The sequence below is a fragment of the Plectropomus leopardus genome, chromosome 3 (assembly GCF_008729295.1).
Source record: "Plectropomus leopardus isolate mb chromosome 3, YSFRI_Pleo_2.0, whole genome shotgun sequence".
Lineage (NCBI taxonomy): Eukaryota > Metazoa > Chordata > Actinopteri > Perciformes > Serranidae > Plectropomus > Plectropomus leopardus.
The window spans coordinates 26,217,818-26,238,297 of NC_056465.1; the positions used below are offsets into that span (position 1 = coordinate 26,217,818).

The following is a 20,480-nucleotide window of genomic DNA, read 5'->3' on the forward strand; positions in this document are numbered from 1 at the left end:
GTAACAAAATGATCAACGATATTCACTTCACCTCTCAGGGGCCTGATGTCGTGGCTGGTCGGTGGACATTATTCTTATATGGGCTATTTTGCATGATATATGCTTTTATTTTTGGTACTTCAAGTGTATTTTAATACTAATATTTTTGTACTTTTACTTAAGTATGATTTAAATGCAGGAATTTTACTAGTGACTATAACATGTATGATTTTCTATATTTTCTATCAAAATACCGTCTTTAAAAATCAACAGGTCACTCTTACACAGAAAAAGCATGTTCTTCTAATAAGATATGTGGTTGATCATTTCGCCATAATAAAAATACAGAAACATTTTTGACCACCTTTATAACTCAAAGTTAATTTCTGTAGACTTTTTGTCCACTTACATTAAATTTTATTGTAGTAATAAACATGACAATTAAATTACATACTTTTGTAAAACATGTAGACTATTCATACCATACTGATAAATACAGTATCTAAAGTGAGGTCATTACAAATCAAACTACACTTAAGATTCACTCAATGTCCCTATGGCAACATCACAGGAGTGAAACACTTAAAATAACATTTTAAAACCTGATCTTGCTGGTATAATTTGATGATTTGTTTTTAATTTCCATGATGGGACCATAGAAATACTTTCATGTGATAATGTGCTGTGATGCTTTAACATGTGCATGAGAGGGCATCATGTATGACTTTCACGCGCGCAGTACCATTTGTTTCCTGTTTAACTTTGTTGAAGGAGCAGCTGAGGGAGCACCGTCTGCTGATGCTGTTAGCTGCACTCAGTTTGGCGTTTTTGAGGTCTGGTTTCCTGTCAGTCTTAATGCTGATGAACTTCTGCCTTTTCCATCCTAAATTAAGACAAGAAGAGACAAATAATTAAGCTGGGATGCTTTATAAGTATATGATTATAAAAAAGGAAAAAATTCGAAGTAAACAGAAGAACTTACCTTAGAGTTTTCTTCTGCTGATGGAGTCGCAAAGCTTCACAATCTGCAGGAGAGTCAAACATGTTGATCCCATTCATTCAGACTACACATGAGCAGTGTATGGATGCTCACTCACTCTGCCATCACAAGTTTTTGATTCAAACTCAACGACTACATTATACCTTCCCTTTAAATGCTCTGAAACTCAATGAAACTGCAGCTTTAATTTGCAGTGTGACATCAGGGAAAACTCCCCTGAAATCCTATAATTCCACACATTGAAGCTACAGTAAGTGTCTCTACACATCAAAAGTACAACATGCTTTCTGTCCACTTACGTTGCTGCAGGAACTGCTCACCTCAGTTACACATCACGTGCACATGCAGTTTTTTTCAGTGCTAATAAACACTTAACAGTGCACAACTCCTGAATGAAAATGAAATGTCCTCTCCCTCCTCCTCTCATGTTTTTTATTTCTAATCAATATCTTTTTATTTCCGTGTGTATATAGTTTATGTTCCATATAGTGTAGAAAAATAATATATCATTATGCCATACTGTTTTAGCAATGGAAAAAGTGTGCTTCCTATTTTGTATTTTAATAATCGCTTTTTTGAACTCATTAATTCTGTGTGCAGAGAAACAAACCTACATTATTATTATTATTATTATTATTATATGTATGTAATATACACTTTGTTTGCAGATTGTTTCTATGCTGCTTTAAAGTGGAGTAAATTGCCACAAGAGCTAAGACTAGAGACAAAGCTGACCACTTACAAATCCAATAGAAAGGCCTCTCTTCACTATTGCTTTCAATAAGTTACCTTTTAAATCATTTTATTGTTCTTTTATATTCCATGTGCTCTTCACTGTTTGTTCTATTGATTTTGATTGTTTTACTCTGTGTGCTTTTGATGCTTGCTTTTATGACTTCATCATCTGTTGCTCCTTTTTACTTGTGTAATCTGTAAAGCACTTTGGGTTGCCTTTGGGTATGAAATGTGTCACATAAATGACATGTCATATGTTAACTACTGCAATCAATTTTCAGGTTCAAGTTTAAGTTTGTCATAAGACAAGATAACACTTAACACCACAGCGGGAAAATTCAGAGTCTAAAACTGTGTAAGACGTTGCAATGAAAAGCTTGTGCTCAGCTGCAGTCTCTGCCTACATCTTTGGTCTTCCCGCCGTGGCTGTCGCTGGTGCAGAGGCAGAACAGTTTGGCCTCCCGTTTGGTGGGGTTGTTGTTCTCTAACTTTCTCAAGGAACCACACAGTAGATGTGATATTTCAATAAACTGCCCTCTACAGTTTGGGAGAATATTGGTCTGTAGCACAGAAAAATCCACAAAAAGCATGAAAGATACATTTCCTCATAACGTCAGCCCCTGTCTGTGCATTAAGCATAACTTTAGTCTCAGTGTGTTTGTGTGTGACGCCTCACCGCTGCATCTTATTTCTGCTTCTTCTTGCTGAGGTAGCTTTTTATATAGAAGTTACTAAAGAGGATGATGAGGGTGACGCAGTAACCAAACACCACTATGTTCATGGAGTCGGGGAAGTCGCACTCTGTGAACAGATTGTAGCCCGTGTGCAGGAGGAAAAGAAAAAACTGCACCTGGAGAGGCAGTCGAGAAAAAGTCACAATCAGCTAAGCTTGCTTCACAAACACTTTGTGCTACATATTCACAATTCTTCTCACACAGAACAGGAGGACACTCACCAGCTGCAGAGAGGTGAGGTATCTCTTCCACCACAGGTACTTCTGCATGTGCGGGCCGATCGCAGCCAGGCCGTAGTACGAATACATCACTATGTGAACAAAGGTGTTGACCAGGCCGATGAAGAACGCTGCAGAATATAAACAGAGGGAAAACAATCAGAGCAGCAATAAGAAAACAGGATGTTTCACTCATTTATCTAAGCAAGTAAAACATGACAAACATGTAGCTCAAAGATTGTTCAAGTCCTGCTAGTATGATAAGCATCAAAATCCACAATGTTATGAATGCCACTTACAGTCAATGACTAAATTATCTGACTTACACTGTCCGCCTGCCACATACTTGACTCCCGCCCACCAGTTGAAGATCATGGTGCCGTGGTGGTAAACATGAAGGAACGTCAGCTGGTTGTTCTTCTTCCTCAGGATGAAGAAGATCTGCTCACGGAGATGAGGATTTTACAGATTCAACTCTGGATTCAGGGTACCCACACATTTTCATGGACAAAATTCCAAAACTTTTTTATCACTTCTCAAGGACCTATAATAATTGTTATAATAATTGTTATTCTTGCCAAACCACCTTTTTTCAAATCTTTCAGATTCAAACTCTACTAAAATATAATTTCAGCAAGCTGCATACATGGATGATGAGACACAATGCTAGGGGAAACTTAAGAAACGTACTTGATGGTAAACAAAATGTCACAAATCTGCGCATCAGAGCTTTACATCACATTACATCAGCAGCTACAGAAAATACATTTCCCGTTGTGCTATGTTACATTACCTAGCAGTTTTTTTTTTTAACAGAATTTAAAAAAACTTTTTCAAAACTGTAAATGATTTTGACTGATTCCATGACATGTTCATGCCTGGAAAATAACATTTGGAAATTACATGACTTTTTAAAATGATTGTGGGAATCCTGTAGATTCTGAATTTGGCTGATACTGAAAACATTTTTTTATAAATACGCACCGTGTCACTGAGCTCTATGACCTTGGAGAAGAAGAACCACCAGCAGACTCTGGCCATCTGGAGGAAGGAAACAATTGAGAAATACAAGTTCGACATATTATTCACCCTGTCTGTAGCTTGTGAAAGACCAAATTTCTGTACAAAGACATGAAAGACACCTGCTCACCCTGAGTGCCAGCGGGCTGGTGCTGTAGTCTACGGGCTGACAGAGGAGGCTGTAGCTCGAGAGCCAGGATGTGACCAGGAACTAGTAAATATTGACACAATTTCTGCATGAAATGATACACCCCTAACATATCCACTTATATCAAAGAACAGAAATCCCTCTTCCTGAATACTTCATCACTGATCTGGTTTCAGCACAAACTCACCTCGTAGAACATGTAGGCAGACAGGCCGACCATGGCAAAGTTGTAAACAATGAGAACAACTTTGAGGTCAACAGGTTCTCTGTGTTTCATCAGACGAGGGCCGGCCCAGACCACACAGAGGTACACCAGGAAGATGAGCGCCACCGGGACGGGGGAGTAGACCAGCAGCCACGGGTCAGTCCTCTTGTCTGGAACATAATGAACTCTGAGTCAGGGACTATTTACAAATGAATACATATATTACAGGACACATCTCTGGCTGGAGCTACAAGTTTTAAGTAGGGATGCACAAAAATACCGACACTTCATCGGTATCAGCAGATATATGCTTTAAAAATCAAATATTTAGTATACTATTATTATGTTATTATATATTATTATTATTATTATTATTATTATCATTTTCTTTAACTGCTTGCGCCACAGTGTAGAGGGAGGTTGTGGAGGGTGGGCTTGGGTGGGTAGAGGAAAGTGGGCATAATATACTGATACTGAACAGTCATCTGTCTTTTCCTGTTAAATCAAATAAAACACCAAAAATAAAATAAAATAAAATAAAAATAAAATAAAATAAAATAAAATAAAATAAAATATCGGAATCAACCAACATGGTGATTTCCAATGATATCAAAAACCTTTTTTAATTTGACAACATGAACAGGTACAAAACATCAACCCTAGTTTAAGTATATTTCTTATTTTGCACAATGAATAAATACATGTATGAGAAGCATTTTATTTCATGTTTCTATCTGCTGGTGGGCCATCACCATAAGAGTATGCATAATATGATGTTAATGCCACTAAAGAAGAGACTTGATGATCACTAAAATTATGTGGAGATAAAAAGGATATATCAATATCTAAATCCAAGTTGTATTTACATCTGCAAAAATATCGTGCAACCCTGGTTTTAAGAGCTCCTTCCCACAGATTTTTGTTTTGGTCTGTAAAGGAAGCAACAGGTTAGTTACAGTTTGCCTGGTTCAGCTCAACTCAGAGGGCCTGTTTGTGCAGATTTATGAATGTGAACTAAATCAGAATCAAACATTAAGTAATTCGCACTTGAGGAAAATTAGAGGTAGTTTCAGCCTGAAGGGTCCTCCTGTGTTTGGGCTCAATGTTCCTCTCACTATGTTCACCACTGTAACAAGATAATGTCATTTCAAAAAGTGGCATGATGGATAATCATGTGACAAACCACAAAGCAGTCATTGTGAAGAGAAGCTGGGAAGCACATCTGCACCTCCCACACACACAGCCTTCTTGTTCAGACTGGGAATCTCTGTACAGTACAGTTGCAATATCAGATGGGAGTTTGCCGCAAAACTAAAGCAAAATGAGCTGCAAATGTATGAAAACTTATCCTCATACCTCCATTGTCCACTATCCCCTGGTGCACAGACAGGACACTTTCCCATGCAGAAGCCATCTGGAAACAAAGTAAATATGGATGAAATAAAGAAACTCAAAAAAGAGGAAAAATAACGGAATTTGTTGCATAAAAAAACACTCACTGACGCACACCTTGCAGTCGGTGCTTGGGCGGAAAAAGTCAGTAAACACGTGGCATGCTGGAGCACCTTTGGACGCTACCTGATAAACAAGTATTACCCAGAGTTCAACTTGAGCGCGCTGGAGCCAAATTCAGAATTTTCCACGATGATGAAACAATGAAGAAAATCTGAACCGACCAGCCGGACCAGAGACACTCCCTACAGCTGCGAGAGACAAAACTACACACGAAAAAAATCACTGCACACAGGGACATTGAGGCGCGTTCACGAGGGCGCGTGTCACACCGTCAACTTGAAACTTCTGACGTAAAATGCTGTTGCTGATATTCAATAAACTCGATTATCTAATGTATTTTGTTCTTATCAATACCTGGTTCTATGACTCCATCTATTATACAACTGTCTTTAAAAAAAAACAATGCGTAATTGCAGAAACTGTCAGGCAGTACAGAACAACATCCAATTAAACCTGTAGTTTAACTACATTTTGCAGCAGCTTGATAATTCAACAACATTCATATTTTCAAGATTCAAGTAGTATATTACTTCTTTTTTTTTTTGCCGTTTTGCGCACTTAAATACTGAAACTATAAACAATTTTGGTACATAAGGGAAAGAATGATTTCATGTTATTTATTTTACAATTACTTCTCTGCAGTAACTGAACCTTCTTTAACCACAATTGGTCATAATTGTTTTTTGTTACTTGAGTTTTGCCCAGAGACGTTGTTGAATGCTACATTAGATGTAAAACAACTGAGTAACCCCCACCTCGAGCTTCTGGATGCAGCTCTCTGATGGACACTAAACAGAACCAAAGCTTACCTTCTTTGCACTTTCCCACAGTAGTGATTTTTTTGTTTGTTTTTTTTTTTTTTTGATTTATGACCTGGGGAATCAGTGGATAGTTTTCTGTAATAAATTCAATTAAGTGGCTTATTTTTGCTGGCTATTAACTTTTTTTTTGTCATAATTTTGTATCGCATGCACATTTTTTTATCTTAATCTTTTTACAAAGAACTGTTTTTTTTAGGTCGCTTTATTTGACTCAACTACATTCCTCCTGAGTGTAGCTCTGCTGTAATTCAGCTTCTTTCAGTGTGAAGTAATTGGTAGCTTTAAGCTAGACTTTTAGAGTAGCTTTCTTAACACTGATTGTAGATAATTTTCATCTAAAAAAAAAAAAAAAATGGAGTAGAGTATTTTTTTCCAAACAAAAAAACAACTTTACTTTGTTCTCTTTCTCTATGACTCTATGATCTTTGATAAAAATATAGATACTAAATTTTGACTGCAAGATGATCAGCAGGCCTATATGTTGTTTCTGGGTTTTATTATCCAAAGTTACTTTATCTACATTTTTTTGTCCACAAACATCACATTTTACTGAGGTTATAAAAATCATCTTGCTTGAAAAACATGTACACTGGTCACAACATAGTGATAAAAAAACATTATCTGCAATGAGCTACAAATCAAACGACACTACTGATTCACTAAAAGTCCCTACAGGAACATCTCAGGAGCAATATACGTTATATTATCATTTATACAAATTTTAAAACTGATCTTGTTAAAATAATCTGATTGCATTTTGTGTTTCATTTCCAGTCATGGGACCTCAATAATCCCTAACTGTGGCAATCTCAGTGTGCTGCTTTGACAATAAAGCACATTTTGTGCATGAAGAGGCCCCATCGAGGACTTTCACACACATAAACTCTATTAAGATTCCTGTTTAACTGTGTTGAAGAAGGAGCTGAGGGAGAGCTGCCTGCTGCTGCTGTGAGCTGCGCTCAGTCTGGGTTTTTTTGAGGTCTGTGGTTTCTTGTCAGTCTTTGTGCTGGTGTGCTTCTGCCTTCTTCCATCCTAAGTGAAGACAAGTAGAGAGTTGTAAGTATATGATTATACATAAAGGTGGGGATGTATATATCAATATAGAACACACACGTACTTACCTTAGAGTTTTCTTCTTTTTGATTGTTTACAGAGTCGCAAAGCTTCACAATCTGCAGGAGAGTTAAAAATGTTGATCCCATTCATTGATGACTGTGTGGCCACTCACTCACTCCTGCTGTTACAACTTTCTTAAATAAACTCAATGAACATCTACAACTTCTCCTTAACATCTTCTGAAACTCTATTTAAAAATCGCATTAAAAGGGAAGCTATATTTTTCATTTAATTGTGTAAAAAGTATTAAACTGCAGTTGCATATTGTGGTGATATCAGGAGAAAGAAATTCTGTAATTTGACACAAAGAAAATGCAGCAAGTATCAATACACACTAGAAGCACATTTGGGGAAAGGGGACTGCTGTTGAAAAAACATGCGATCTGTCCACTCCTGCTGCTGAAGGTACTGCTACCCGCGGTTACACAGCAAAATAAACAAAATGAAAAACCTTTTTCACTCCGGTGGACACAGCAGCCTCCTGCAGAGCCGACCTGCTGAGCCACTGTGCATTTTCAGTCTGTGTTTGTGTGTCCGCGTCTTTTAAACACACCCTGTGAACCACATACGTCTGGTGGATGTGGGAGAAGATGTGAACCACCTGCAAACCACCAATCAATGATCCATCAGAAGGGCTTTACTCAGCTCAGCTGCATAAAGACTGTGTTGGCATATAGAAGTGTGTATGATAAATAGGTGGTGAACATCGAGCTTACCTCGCCCACATACTGGAAGAGGCTTTCTGACAGATTGGTTCCCAGTATCCCTTTGATCTGGGCACACAGCGCCCTCTTCTGTTTTATCTCAGAGCTCTTCTCCTCCTGCAGAAGACTCGGAAACTCCCACAAGCCTGCCAGCAAACCTGTCAATAAGCACATGATTCATTGGAGCTTTATTTTTACTTGTTTGCATTGCTTTTAAATGAAAAATTGCAGCAATTTATTCATGCATCCCAACCAAATATATGTATCTATGTTTTTTTTTTGTTTTTTGCCTTTCTGCAGTGGTGGAAACTCTTACTTGAGTAAAATTAGTAATAATATAGAGTGGAAATATTCTGTTACAAGTAAAAGTTTTACATTCAAAATTTAACTTAAGTAAAAGTACAAATGTATCATCACAAAATATTTAGATAATTAAAAGTAAAAGTACTCATTATAAAGAATGGTTCATTTCAGATTAATATAGATCACTTTATTGTAATTATTGCTGCATTAATGTGTAGATGACTTTAATTTTACAGCTGGTAACACTGGGGCTAATTTTAAATACTTTATATATTGCTTGGTAGATTTCTCCTCTGGGATGACGAAAGTCTTTTCTTAACCAGTAATAATACATCATAATTTATTTTTCTGATTGTATTATCAGTTGTCAAATATTTCCTTCAGAATTGTAGAGGAATAGAAGTTTAAAGTAGGAGATAATGGAAATACGCATGTTAAGTGCCCCAAAACTGTTTTTAAGTACAATACTTCCTTTCAAAAAATAACAGACAAATATGGTTTGGAAGAATTTGATTTTTTCAGGTGCCTACAAATCAGGGCATATTTTACAACAGGAAGCTTGTCTCAAAACTCTACTCAAGTATTCAACCTACAAAGACACATTCAACGGATAAGATCGAGCTGAAATGGGAGCAGGAATGTGGAGATGTGGTCTCAGAGGCGGACTGGCTGAATATGTGTCTGTTAGTTATCTTCCACAAGCTCAGGCTGTCAGAGAGAGTTTTGTTGGAGGAATTCGGTCACATATTTTGTTACCCTGAAGTTAAAAAGTATAGAGACAGGTGTGGTGGAAAGAGCTCTATGCAGGAGGAAACATGGCAAACAGCTGGCACATCATTTCCACATATTCTGGGGCTGCCCAGCCATTCGGTCATATTGGCAGGAAGTAACACGAGCAAAACAAAACATATTTGGTGATGGAACTGACTGCTCCTTTACTACAATCTATTTGGGCAACATTGCAGCTCATCTTAAATATTTACTAAAGATATTAGCTGCCAGCAAGAAGGCTGTAACATGAAAACGGTTACAGGCTGAACAAAGACGGACTGGACACCTTACTGCTATTCAAGGGATGGAAAGAATAACTTTTCTATTAGATTTACGGACTTATAAATTCGTGTAGTACTGGGGAAGATGGATCGTGTATGTGACCACACAAGATGACGAATATTTGCGTAATATTCCACATATTCATCACTGCATCTCTACTGACCGACTGTTTATATGTTCTACAGTGTTAAACTGTATTCCCGTGTCCTTTTGGAAAAAATAAAGTATAAAAGAAATATATCTGCCAAAATGAAAACAGACAGAGTTATTACAGACCTATTCATTGCTGCTTACATACACAATTCTTTCGGCAATTCAAAAAAATTAGTGAAAGCAGAATAGCCATTCACTCTGATTATCAGGCTGGAGACGACTCTGGACCTCTTCAAACAGATCCTCTATCTGAGGGACACGGTGCCGGCACTGACCTTTGTTTGGCCTCTGTGTGAGCAGGTACTCGTCCTCTCCGTCCTCTCCAGCTCTGCTCACCACACAGGTCAGAGTTCGCTCCACTCGAGGCGCCTTCTTCGCCGGCTTTCTGGGGAAGTTCTGAACACCCAACTCATCGTCCCAGGGCTCCGAGGGACACAGAGGACATGTCCCACTGTTCACTAAGAAACGGTTGAAAAGTATTTTAATGTTCTAGAGGGTTCATACACATTTTTACCAATAGATTTCCTTTACTTTGGGGTGAATTTTAAAGACCATACATTCTCTGAAATGAATATTGATACTTCTTATCAGGTCTTTTTTATTATTATACAATAGATTTTTTGAAATAACGGATTCAGAACAGGATAAGAACTGAATATTTAAATATGTATTGGGGAAAAAAAATCCACCATTTATCACAGCCACAAACTGCATAAACAGAAATGATCATTGCATTTCCAAATTTCCGACATTCCTTCCACACATCGTGTTATTATATAGGTTTGACAAACAAATTTCCATGAGCTTTCCAAAAGTTTCAGGGTATATTTCGTTTTCCAAAACACTTCTAGGACTGAAAATTACTATTTGCAAATTGTATGACTTTTCCGGGTTTTTCATGACCTTCTGAACCCTGATTATATCATCACTACATGGAGGAAGACTCAGGACACTTACTGCAGTCTTCTATGTCAGGCAGGCTGGACGCCCTCATGTCCAGCTTCCCCAAGAGCTTCTGGGAGTTTTTGTCTTGTTTGACTTGGACCTGCACATTCACACACAGTATTATCCATAATTTACACTGAAGATGGACAAACCACAACCTTTCACTGTGATCTAAACCATAAATAATCTATGTTAGTTCCTCTGCCTTTAAAGTACAAAGCAAAACACACCATAACCATAACTGACTGGCGCTGATTTAGCATGCTGCATATGTCTTACCTTGCGGAGCGAGTGGCAGTGAGACTGTACGGGACACTGGCTGCACAGTGGTCCTTTAGGGGTGCAGACTCGTGCTCCCAGTTCCATCATGGCTTGGTTAAAGTCCCCAGGTCTCTCGGGGTCCACTAGTGTATTTGCTAAACTCCTGAAATATGTCAAGAGAAAAAAACTTTAAAAAGCTGGAATCACAGAATATGTACCTGAAATCCTGGATTTATGTGGAGTTGTTTTAGTCTAAACTGCAAAACCACTTTAATTCAATTTAAAAATGCTACATTTTTTGCACATTTTTCTGATCTCATAAAAAGCTGATACCCTTTTTTAAAGTGTAGAGAGAATATTTGGACATGGATTGGACTGTTTCGACTAAAATTCCTTTTAGTTTACGGCAACAGTTCACTGATAATGATGCTAAGTGATTTTCTGAAGGGTTTTTTCCACAAACTATGAGCTGTGGAAGTTGTGACAGGATGTCACAGACACACAGGAACTGGTTTGATGTCAAAATATTCATATATCAAGAAGCTACTCGAACTGCAACCTTTAAATGTGCATAGTTAAGGCAGCAGGACATTAATGATGACATTTAGAGATTTTTTTCTGAGGGCTCTTTTCCACAAACTACATCTGTGAAAGTTGTAACCTGATATCAGAGACACATGAGAAGTGATTTGATTTCAATATATTCATAAATTAGCCATATACTGAAATCAATACCTTGAAATGTGCGTATTTTAGACAATAGATCACTGATACTGATGCTAAGAGGTTTGCTAAAGGCGTTTAAAAAAACTAACAGCTGTGAAAGTTGTGACAGGATGTCACAGACACACAGGAGTGGTTTGATGTCAATATACTCCTAGATGAGCAAGCTATTGAAGTTATAACCTTGAAATGTGTATATTTAAGGCAACAGGCCACTGATAATGATATTAAGGGATTTTTTACAGGATCTTTTCCACAAAGAAACAGATGTGAAAGTTGTGACAGGATGTCACAGGCATGTGAGAAGTGGTTTGATGTCAATATATTCATAAATGAGAAAACTATAGAAATCACAAACTTATATGTTCGTAAATAGTTACTGAAAACTTTTTGCCGAATCCATAGATGACCAGCTGAGTGTCTGAGTGTCAGGCAGACATTGATGTTAATTGCATGCAGAGCTTAAAAGGCATGCACCGAAAGCAAGAAAAACAACAACATCTCAGTAACATTCATAGATATAAGTATGTCTTAGGATTAAAATCAAACTCAGGCTCCTTGGGGATATTACTTTGAAGTTAAATCTCACCAAAGTGCCTCCGTTACTGCGGGACTTGTGCTGTCAGCTCCTATGGCCCTCAGGCGACACAGCACCCGAATCAGATTGCCATCCACTGCTCCGGTAACCTAGGGCAACAGCGATCTTTTTAGTCATCAGTGTTAACAAGGCAGGGCAGCTATCAAGTGTGGCCTTACAGTTTTATCTGACCCACAGAAACACACCTGCCCCAGTGCAATAGAGCCTATAGCTGCAGCTGTGTAGCGTCCCACTCCAGGAAGCTGCTTCAGAAGGCCGTCAACTGTGCGAGGCAGCTGTCCCTGTAGCTCCGACACCACCTACAACAGACCGGTGATACAATGAACACTCTGAACCAAAATATTTCATACCAAGTCAACTAATTATTATGCACAAAGTTAAGAAGTGAGTCGTTTCATAAATCTTTGCTCTGAGCCACAAGTTCAGAGTAAATGATGAATACAGACAGCATCAGAACAGAATGCAGATATACGCTACAAAAAACACTTTCCAAAATGCAACGCTGACCTTTTGAGCTCCTTCATGCAGTCTTTTTCCTCTGGAGTAGTAGCCAAGGCCCGCCCACATCTGGTTCACTTCCTACAAATACATTGAAACAATAAATTTAATTTGAAATCAAAAATGCTTCAACATAACAGTCATCTTCAGTGACTGCTTTTTTTTTTTTTTTTTAGTTATCACCTCTAGCGTAGCAGCTGCAAGATCCTGCACTGTGGGCCATCGCTGGAACACAAGACAATGTTTAAATTAATGCAATATACTGGTTATTTTTAACATATCACAAGCACTCCAGAGTAATGAACACCTTAACAACACCTACCTTCATCCATTTGTTGTAGTAGTCTATTACTGTGGCAACTTGGGTCTGTTGCAGCATGATTTCTGAAACCCACACTGGAGAAAAAGAGAGAAAACTGTCTTATAAAGACAGTCAGCAGAAGTTTAAGATGTGTAATTCTGACAAGACAATATCTTCTCACCTGCATAAGTCCTGATGTTGAGGTCTGACTCTGTCACAGCCTGTAAAAAAATACAAAGGGCCAATGAGCTATTTAGGTAGGCATTGCTTTAATATGCATCTAATCAAAAGCTGGGAAATATAGCTTGATTAGAGGAATATTGATCAACATTTTGCAATAATTTGGCATTTCAGAATACCATACTGAATGATGCATTTTATCACGAAGTAATCATAAAATGAAACATTGAAGTAATTTCCACTGATCATCACCAAATGAGAATTCTGTCTGAAAAAACAACACAATAAGTTGAATACTGTCAGATATCATCATTAAGAAACTAAGATAGGATATTTTGACTGCATTGCAAAACCCTACGAAAATTTCCTGTGACTTTGTTATCCCTCTTTGTGTTGCTTTACATTTAGGATACGTCTAGTGACAAAACACAAGATTAAAAAAACTACTTAAACCATCAAATTAGGTGTGAAAGAAATTCAGTGAAAAAAGCATCATTGTAAAAATAAAAAAGCAGATGTCATGGATGCTTTAGTAACCATATCCCAAACCAAACTTACTAAAAGACCTCCTCATAATGATACAAAATTAAAGTTCGTCTCCAACAACCAAAGGACATAAATTCTGTCAACGTTTTTCTTTACCAGAGTCCTCCACGGCAGCTCTCTCTTCTCCTTGTCGTACCAGCTGAGGAGCTGAGAGCGCAGCAGCACAACATCAGCAGGATCATGGAAAGTGTGGTATTTGGATGGTGGGGAGGCACTTATGTTTTCTTCTACAAGAAGACCAAAAAATTACTCTCATTCAACCTAAACAGACTTATAATGAGGCAGATCCCACTCAATATGGTGGGCAGAGATCTCAAGTCATGGCTTAACATCATAAGAAAAAGGTCTATTAAAAACAATTCAGAAAGTATTCCCTGTAAAAGTGTTAAGTTTAATATCATGCATGAAACCAAAAGTTTGAAGTTTTTCTGAATGTTTTAATTTTAACAGGGATCTTTAAAGCACCACCTCTAAAACCACCAACACTTGCAGTCAGTGCATTTACTAAGTAATTCAAACTATGCAGGCTTTACACTCAGTTTGTAAACTAATAACACTCTTTTAGCAAAACTGTGAACACAACTTACAATAAGTTTGTAATTTAATAACATAACTTACTTCTATCAAAACTGTGAATAGTCTCTACATTGCTACAATATTTGGACAGAGAGACATAAATGAACTCTTATGGCCAAACCACCCAAAAAAGGGGGAGATTTTGTTCATTTTTTGTATTTAACACAATGTTTAGGTTTTCTTTTGCTGTGCTTTAGTTGGGAGTTTTAGAATACTATACTTTATACATTTAAATACCCGTGTGAATGTGTTTGCTGCATGTATGACAAAACAATGCAAACTGCAATACCCTGCATACAGAAAGTGTTTCTTTATTTACACCATCACCACGTGTAGTTGGTGTTTTGTGTGCTTATTCAAATGATGGTTTGTGCACTGAATTGACACACAAATTGTTTTTCTAATAGTTTGTGGAGTTTTGCAAAACGTGTTTGCTTTAACTATAAATATATCGTATTTTGCTCGTATGGTGAAAGGTTTTGTGCTTAGTGTTTGGAATTTTGCTAAATTAGCCAAAAGTTTCGATGATATAGTGCATCAGCAATAAAAACACCGGACACTTTCTTCACACCGATTCAAACAAAAAGATGCATAACTATACACACTGCGTTGGCATGAGTAGCTGTTTAGCTAACTGCGTTACACCGTGTAAGCGCTGCTTTTCTTGTGGTCATCCTCCCTAAATCCCGTTCAGACCACAAGATGTTTACAGACACATAAATACTGTTTCAAATTCGCTATCATTTCACTGTGGATAAGGTACCCAAAGAGTCTGTCTGTTAGCATATAAAGTTAAGTAACACCGTAATGCTCGCTGCTACCTTTTTTCACAGCTGTCTTTAACCTCTTCCGGTTTGGTTTGGTTGTTTCTGCCATCTCCAGTCCTACTCTCTTGCCTTTAATCATCGCTGAGCGCAATCTGCTCATATCCAAATATCACAAATTAAAACTTATTTCATTTCTCTGCACACAGCACAAACACTCATGTTTACTTTACAGATTCATTTCGGTTCCCGCCATGTTCAGGACGGAAGCCCGATGTTCGTCCAATCCGCTGCAAGGAAAAAAGGGGGCGTGCGTATAACGTCATCTCCGGTGGGCGGGTCAAATTTAAAATTGTGTAAGTGTTGTCTGTGTGGTTGAGCCCTTGGAATTTAATATAGACTATTATTGATTATAATTAACATTACCCTAAATTAAAGCACTTTTATTTTATTAGAGCATATTGAAAGTAACCAAACTGTAAACTATCATTCAGAAAAAAGAAAAAAAAGAAACACAACTGCAAATGCTGTGAGAAACATGAAAATAAATACTTAAATTGTGTTAAGCAAACTAACAACAGCTGGGCATATAATAACAATTAAAATCCAAATTTATCACTTTAACATACAAAAATTAATTACATACATTTACTATTTTAATTTTCTGCATTATTAAAATAATTTGTCCCTCTTGTCAGCCTTCAGACTTGACACCATCCAAAACTGCAATGCAAAGTTTGACAAAACAAAAGAAACAATCATTCTCACATTGACAGACAACTGGAGAAAAAGATAAGAAGATGAACAAATACCAATCATTACCTTCAGTTACGTTAACCTTGTTAGTTAGCAGGATTTCTGCTTGTGTTTCATCCATATTCATGTACAAAGTGTCAGCTTGGTGCTGTAGGAAGAAGGGACTGGATCTGTTAGCTTTGCCTTATAATAGTTTCAACAATGAACTTTAAACTAATCCTGTCACAGTATTTGGTGAGTTCTTAAAGCTTACCATTAATGTTTCAAAAAGCGTGCTGCCGATTCCTCTCTGCACGTGTTCCCCAATAACTGGGTATGAGCAGATAAAATGCTACACAGAGATGAAAGCATTAGTGTGTGTGTGCGTGTGTGTGTGTGTACAGTGTGTATCTGTCTGAAAGCATACCTTCAAGGCCAGACTGGCTTGTATTTGAGCATCAGTGTGTTCTCTGTTGCCCATAGCGTACAGAAGATGTTGGATCACTTCAAGAGAGAGAAGCTCACGAGAAATCTCTTGGCTGTTCTCAGCCAGCAATCTTAAACACATTCAACACCATAAAAATATATCCAGAATGTATAACAGAGGCTAAAACTATTACACTGAGATTATTAAAGAAATATATTAGTATATACTTATGTTTGTGTATATATTACAGATTTTTTACATACACTTTAAAAAAAGAACATAGTATTTTCTGACATTTGTTGTGTAATAAAACATTAATTACAATGGACTACAACTACATACCGTATAGTTTTCGCTGCAGCAGCTTGTTGCACAAACATAGGCAGATATCCAGTCATCTTGACTGTCTCAGACTCTGATGGGTTTATATGTGGCAACAAAATATGTTTAAGCACATTGCTAATGCGACAAATTATGTCATATTATGTCTATATATATATATCATATATACAAAAGAACTAAAGTTTCACCTTCCATATTCAGGTCTTGCTGCACTTCTTTAGTAGGCCTCAGCAGAGCCACCACTCCACTGAGCAGCAGCGGCTTCACATCATAACATCTAAGGTCTAAAATCAGATTTATAGCTGTCAGAAACATAAAAAGGGAGAAAAGAGTGTTAGACATTAATAACTTATTACAGGAAAGATTATTTTTAAGCCACAGCAACAATGGTCAGTGCATTCATTTGTCACTTCAAAGCAGTTTTCAGCACACACAAAACAAAAAATAATCAACCATATCAAAATATGCACTGATGAACATGCAGCTTTTAACATTCTCTCAGCTTACCTTCATTCTGAACCTCCAGTTGCAGGGACCCGAGCATATTCAGTAGCGGCTCTACGATGCTGTGATGGGCTGTTTTCAATTTCATCTGTGAGAGAGTATAGTGAGAGAACTTGCAAATTTCTTGTCATAGGTTAAATACATTGAATTTTGCTAAAAGGTCTACTGTGTATAACAGCAAGGATGAGGGCTCATGCATGCTCTGAGAACAATCAATCAACGTCCATATTTGCATTAATATATGATTTAGTGTGTACGCTCTTGCTTTACTTGAACTGAGTGTAAGGTGTGCAGGACCAGCTGCTGGGCCTTCAGGGAGGCCAAAGTCATGAGAGCAATCAGACATTTGTAGATTTGGTTTTGATATTTTGGGTTTCCTTGTGACAGTGACTCCAACAAGGCACATGCTGTCTCTTGGGTTTCATCTGTGTCTGACTTTGCCAGGCACTCTGCTATGGATTTCACACCTGCAAGAATGTAAAAAAAATACAGGATAAAGCTGATGTGGCTCCTACAGTGCTGCACAACAGGTCCAAATTGTATACAGAAAATATGGATAAACAACACAGAAAGAAATCTAAAAATTCTCTATAATATTTACCATGGCTTTCACAGATAACCTCTTTGTACTTGCGCCCAGCATTTGAGATGGTGAGCAGCAGACGGAGGGCCTCTGCCTTGTCCATCTCTTTGCTCTGATTTTGGCTCAAGATGTCGAGCAGAGTGAGGACACCTCCATCCGCCAGAAACTCCGTCAGGTACTGATCACTGAGCAAAGTGAGAAAAGTGGGTCGAAGACGAAAACAACACAGTGAGTCACAGCTACTGTAGTTCACTGATTATGAATCAGTATTTCATCTCACTTAACTGTCTTGATGCAGAGAGGAAAATCCCAATAGCTTTAAGCTTCAGAGCCAAAAATGTCCCAAACATGTATCTGAATAGTCATTTAAGGTCTGGATCTCAGCTGATGACATAACAAATCCAGCACAGAGAGCAAAGAGTGGTGGCTTTGTGTCTTTTTGGATTAATTTTGTGTCTCCCTGTGGTTCTTTTTTTCTGTCACTTTGAGATCATCTTGTGTAACACTGAGATCATTTTGTGTCTTTAGTGTTTCCCTCTGGTTGTCTGGTGTCACACTGAGGTGATTTTGTGTCTATTTCATGTCTCCTTGTAGTCATTTTGTCTCCTTGGGGTAATTCTGTGTCTGTCTGAGGTATTTTTTTGTGGTGCCCAGTAAACCCAAGTATTCATCTATGCTTCCTCTGTAAAAGATACTGTTCCTCAAGCCCCCATTACTTTGTCATAAGTTATGCATCGGATTCAGTTGCTCATAAAGCTAACACTGGTGATTAAAACATCAAGTACAATTTACATAATAAATACACAACAGACTATTATTTGGACATAACTCCATTTGTATAAAACGTGCAGATAAAATTAAAAGGATTTAGATATTGAGCAAACCGAAGATATGAAAAAGTCAAATAATTGTTGCATGGATGCCTTGCAGCATACAGTGTGCTATTATTTATTAGTTAGGCTAACATTTCACTAAATATGCTGTCTGTATTAGCTTTTATGCTCTTATAGAAAAAAGTGCGGACCAATGTCTAAATCTTATAGAGAGGATACGTGAGTCTCATCCAGGTGGTGAGTCGAGCCAGGAAGAGGCTGGCAACCTGTGCAAACTCCAGCTCCAGCTCATAACACGTTTTCCCTGTGTTTTCAGCCAGGAAGGTGTTCAACATGCGGCTGCGGACTGTCCTGTCACCACGGTCCCACTCTCGAAGAAAACTGAGTACTTTGCCGATATTAGCTAGTTCTTCCTGTGTTGACATCGTGTCTGTCCTCCTTTTCACGTCTGCGACCTAAAGTTAACTCTTTGAAGAACCAAAGTCCAGGCTTCTTTACAAATGTTTTGTTTTTTTTAAAAAAGCTACAATTAACATAATTATTGAATTTTGTCCTCAAAATAAGTCATTTTCGCGAGGATGATTTGCTCATTCTCCCCCTCCAGCTAGCTTACTTTGTTTATAGCAGCAGCTAGCTAACGGTTGCTTAGCAACGCCCCCACAATATCCCCGTGTAGCCAAAACACTGATCAGGATGATCGATTTTTTTAAAGTACTCTAGCTTGTAAGTATATGCGATTTATATCATTAAGTTAAAGATGTGCCTCTTATGTAAAATGTTGTTGTGAAATTTTTTTAAAAAAAATACTAAAAAATAATATTCCACCAAATTACGGTTTACTCTCTCTTACAGCCCACACTCTAAAATGTTTATTTACAATAAATTACTGGCAATAGTTTAAAAAAGGGTACAAACATGTGCAAAACACTAAAATAATGTCAACATGCTGCCTCTGTAAAACCACACCGACAATATCTGGTAGTAATGGCAACATTGTCACTTTCTGTTTTGTTTCTGTGATTGATTATGTGTAGGGGATGGTGTTAGATCCACAAATGGCAAGGCAACCAATGTTTGAGCAAGAAGTGTTCATCTTCCGTGGAAAAATAAATGATAAAAAGTTAGACGTCAATTTCCCTTCACATCAAAATCACTCACTGTGCCAATATCCATCCCTATCAGGGCCAGAAGCAATCAACCAGCAATCAGCCATGAGCAAGAGTATGATTTAGACCCCAACACAAGCCTCTCTCATCAGCTGGGAGAGCTGTTTGACAGTGGGCATGACTGTGACTTGAGCATTACAGTGGTGGTGCACAGCAACACCCTCATTGACACCAGGTATGACTGCAGTCAGCTGGCCGACAACTTTGTCAGGTAAAAGCAAACTTATGAATTTAAAGGGACAGTCTGGATTTTTAGAAGTGGAATTGTAAGGGGTACTTAGCCATAGTTAGTGTGTTGCATAATTTAGATGTCAGTCAGCATACACTCCGTTTGAAGAAGCAGGCTGGATGTCAATGAGGGTCAGCAACAAAATGTATAATTTAGCCATTTGAAAAAGTCTCTCTCTGTGGTTGTTTTTTTATTTTATTTTTTTATTTCTTGCCTGTTTTCTTTCTTTTTTCCCTTTAGACCTTTTAAAAAAAATAATAATAATATAAGGTTATCTGTAAAAAATACATTTTGTAAATGTGTCTAATAAGCTAAACATGTATGACAACTTATCCTTTGGGGTATTTTTATTTTTTCAGACAATGTTTTTCATAGATGTGATGATTTGCTGTTTTTCTTTGTCAGTTATGTTAGTAAATTAAGAGTCTTTAGGTTTTAAGTCAAATGTTAGTTGCAGCCTTCGAAGTGAGACAATTAGTGTCATCAACAAGATTTCCCCACAGGTCCAATGGCAAGTTATAGTGTGTGTGTAACATAATTAACCAGTGGTCTAACTACAGGCCTA

General features: G+C 37.6%; 3 protein-coding genes across 4 annotated transcripts; all 3 read right to left on the reverse strand.

The window, feature by feature from the left end:
• Positions 1 to 332: 332 nt before the first annotated feature.
• On the reverse strand, positions 333 to 5,783 carry LOC121962409 (elongation of very long chain fatty acids protein 4-like). The gene is made up of 11 exons (XM_042512668.1): positions 5,716 to 5,783; positions 5,539 to 5,617; positions 5,396 to 5,453; positions 4,022 to 4,209; positions 3,817 to 3,897; positions 3,651 to 3,707; positions 2,993 to 3,107; positions 2,670 to 2,797; positions 2,391 to 2,564; positions 962 to 1,004; positions 333 to 862 (listed from the first exon to the last, which is right to left on the reverse strand). The coding sequence occupies exons 3-9, from the start codon at positions 5,451 to 5,453 to the stop codon at positions 2,400 to 2,402; spliced, it is 792 nt and encodes a 263-aa protein (XP_042368602.1). The 5' UTR covers positions 5,539 to 5,617; positions 5,716 to 5,783; the 3' UTR covers positions 333 to 862; positions 962 to 1,004; positions 2,391 to 2,399.
• A 1,167-nt stretch (positions 5,784 to 6,950) lies between these two features.
• Positions 6,951 to 15,341, reverse strand: mutyh (mutY DNA glycosylase). Of its 2 annotated transcripts, none has more exons than XM_042481774.1 (15): positions 15,154 to 15,341; positions 13,853 to 13,980; positions 13,212 to 13,251; positions 13,052 to 13,125; positions 12,913 to 12,954; positions 12,739 to 12,810; positions 12,417 to 12,530; positions 12,223 to 12,320; positions 10,929 to 11,073; positions 10,662 to 10,749; positions 9,980 to 10,162; positions 8,208 to 8,353; positions 7,943 to 8,092; positions 7,497 to 7,547; positions 6,951 to 7,407 (listed from the first exon to the last, which is right to left on the reverse strand). In XM_042481774.1, exons 1-15 carry the CDS (start codon positions 15,257 to 15,259, stop codon positions 7,264 to 7,266), a joined length of 1,581 nt encoding a protein of 526 aa, XP_042337708.1. In that variant the 5' UTR covers positions 15,260 to 15,341; the 3' UTR covers positions 6,951 to 7,263. The 2 variants fall into 2 exon arrangements, with proteins under 2 accessions (XP_042337708.1, XP_042337702.1); XM_042481768.1 differs by having other exon boundaries at positions 13,853 to 13,983.
• A 75-nt stretch (positions 15,342 to 15,416) lies between these two features.
• armh1 (armadillo like helical domain containing 1) lies at positions 15,417 to 18,945 on the reverse strand. Its single transcript, XM_042481792.1, has 11 exons — positions 18,740 to 18,945; positions 17,973 to 18,041; positions 17,706 to 17,872; positions 17,375 to 17,571; positions 17,108 to 17,192; positions 16,789 to 16,902; positions 16,601 to 16,673; positions 16,259 to 16,388; positions 16,106 to 16,183; positions 15,919 to 16,000; positions 15,417 to 15,819 (listed from the first exon to the last, which is right to left on the reverse strand). Exons 1-11 carry the CDS (start codon positions 18,943 to 18,945, stop codon positions 15,791 to 15,793), a joined length of 1,230 nt encoding a protein of 409 aa, XP_042337726.1. The 3' UTR covers positions 15,417 to 15,790.
• Positions 18,946 to 20,480: the final 1,535 nt, after the last annotated feature.

Coding starts and splice junctions, on each gene's coding strand:
- armh1 (XM_042481792.1), bottom strand. CDS start 18,945: ATGTCAACACAGGAAGAACTAGCTAATATCGGCAAAGTACTCAGTTTT. Junction 17,873..17,972: donor TTCCTCTCTGCATCAAGACA/GTTAAGTGAGAT, acceptor CACTTTGCTCAG/TGATCAGTACCTGACGGAGT. Junction 15,820..15,918: donor CAAGGTTAACGTAACTGAAG/GTAATGATTGGT, acceptor TTTGCATTGCAG/TTTTGGATGGTGTCAAGTCT.
- LOC121962409 (XM_042512668.1), bottom strand. CDS start 5,453: ATGGCTTCTGCATGGGAAAGTGTCCTGTCTGTGCACCAGGGGATAGTG. Junction 4,210..5,395: donor GGGGATAGTGGACAATGGAG/GTATGAGGATAA, acceptor ATTATGTTCCAG/ACAAGAGGACTGACCCGTGG. Junction 2,565..2,669: donor ACCTCACCTCTCTGCAGCTG/GTGAGTGTCCTC, acceptor CTGCCTCTCCAG/GTGCAGTTTTTTCTTTTCCT.
- mutyh (XM_042481768.1), bottom strand. CDS start 15,259: ATGAGCAGATTGCGCTCAGCGATGATTAAAGGCAAGAGAGTAGGACTG. Junction 12,531..12,738: donor TGCATGAAGGAGCTCAAAAG/GTCAGCGTTGCA, acceptor GGTCTGTTGTAG/GTGGTGTCGGAGCTACAGGG. Junction 12,321..12,416: donor GCTCTATTGCACTGGGGCAG/GTGTGTTTCTGT, acceptor CTGTTGCCCTAG/GTTACCGGAGCAGTGGATGG.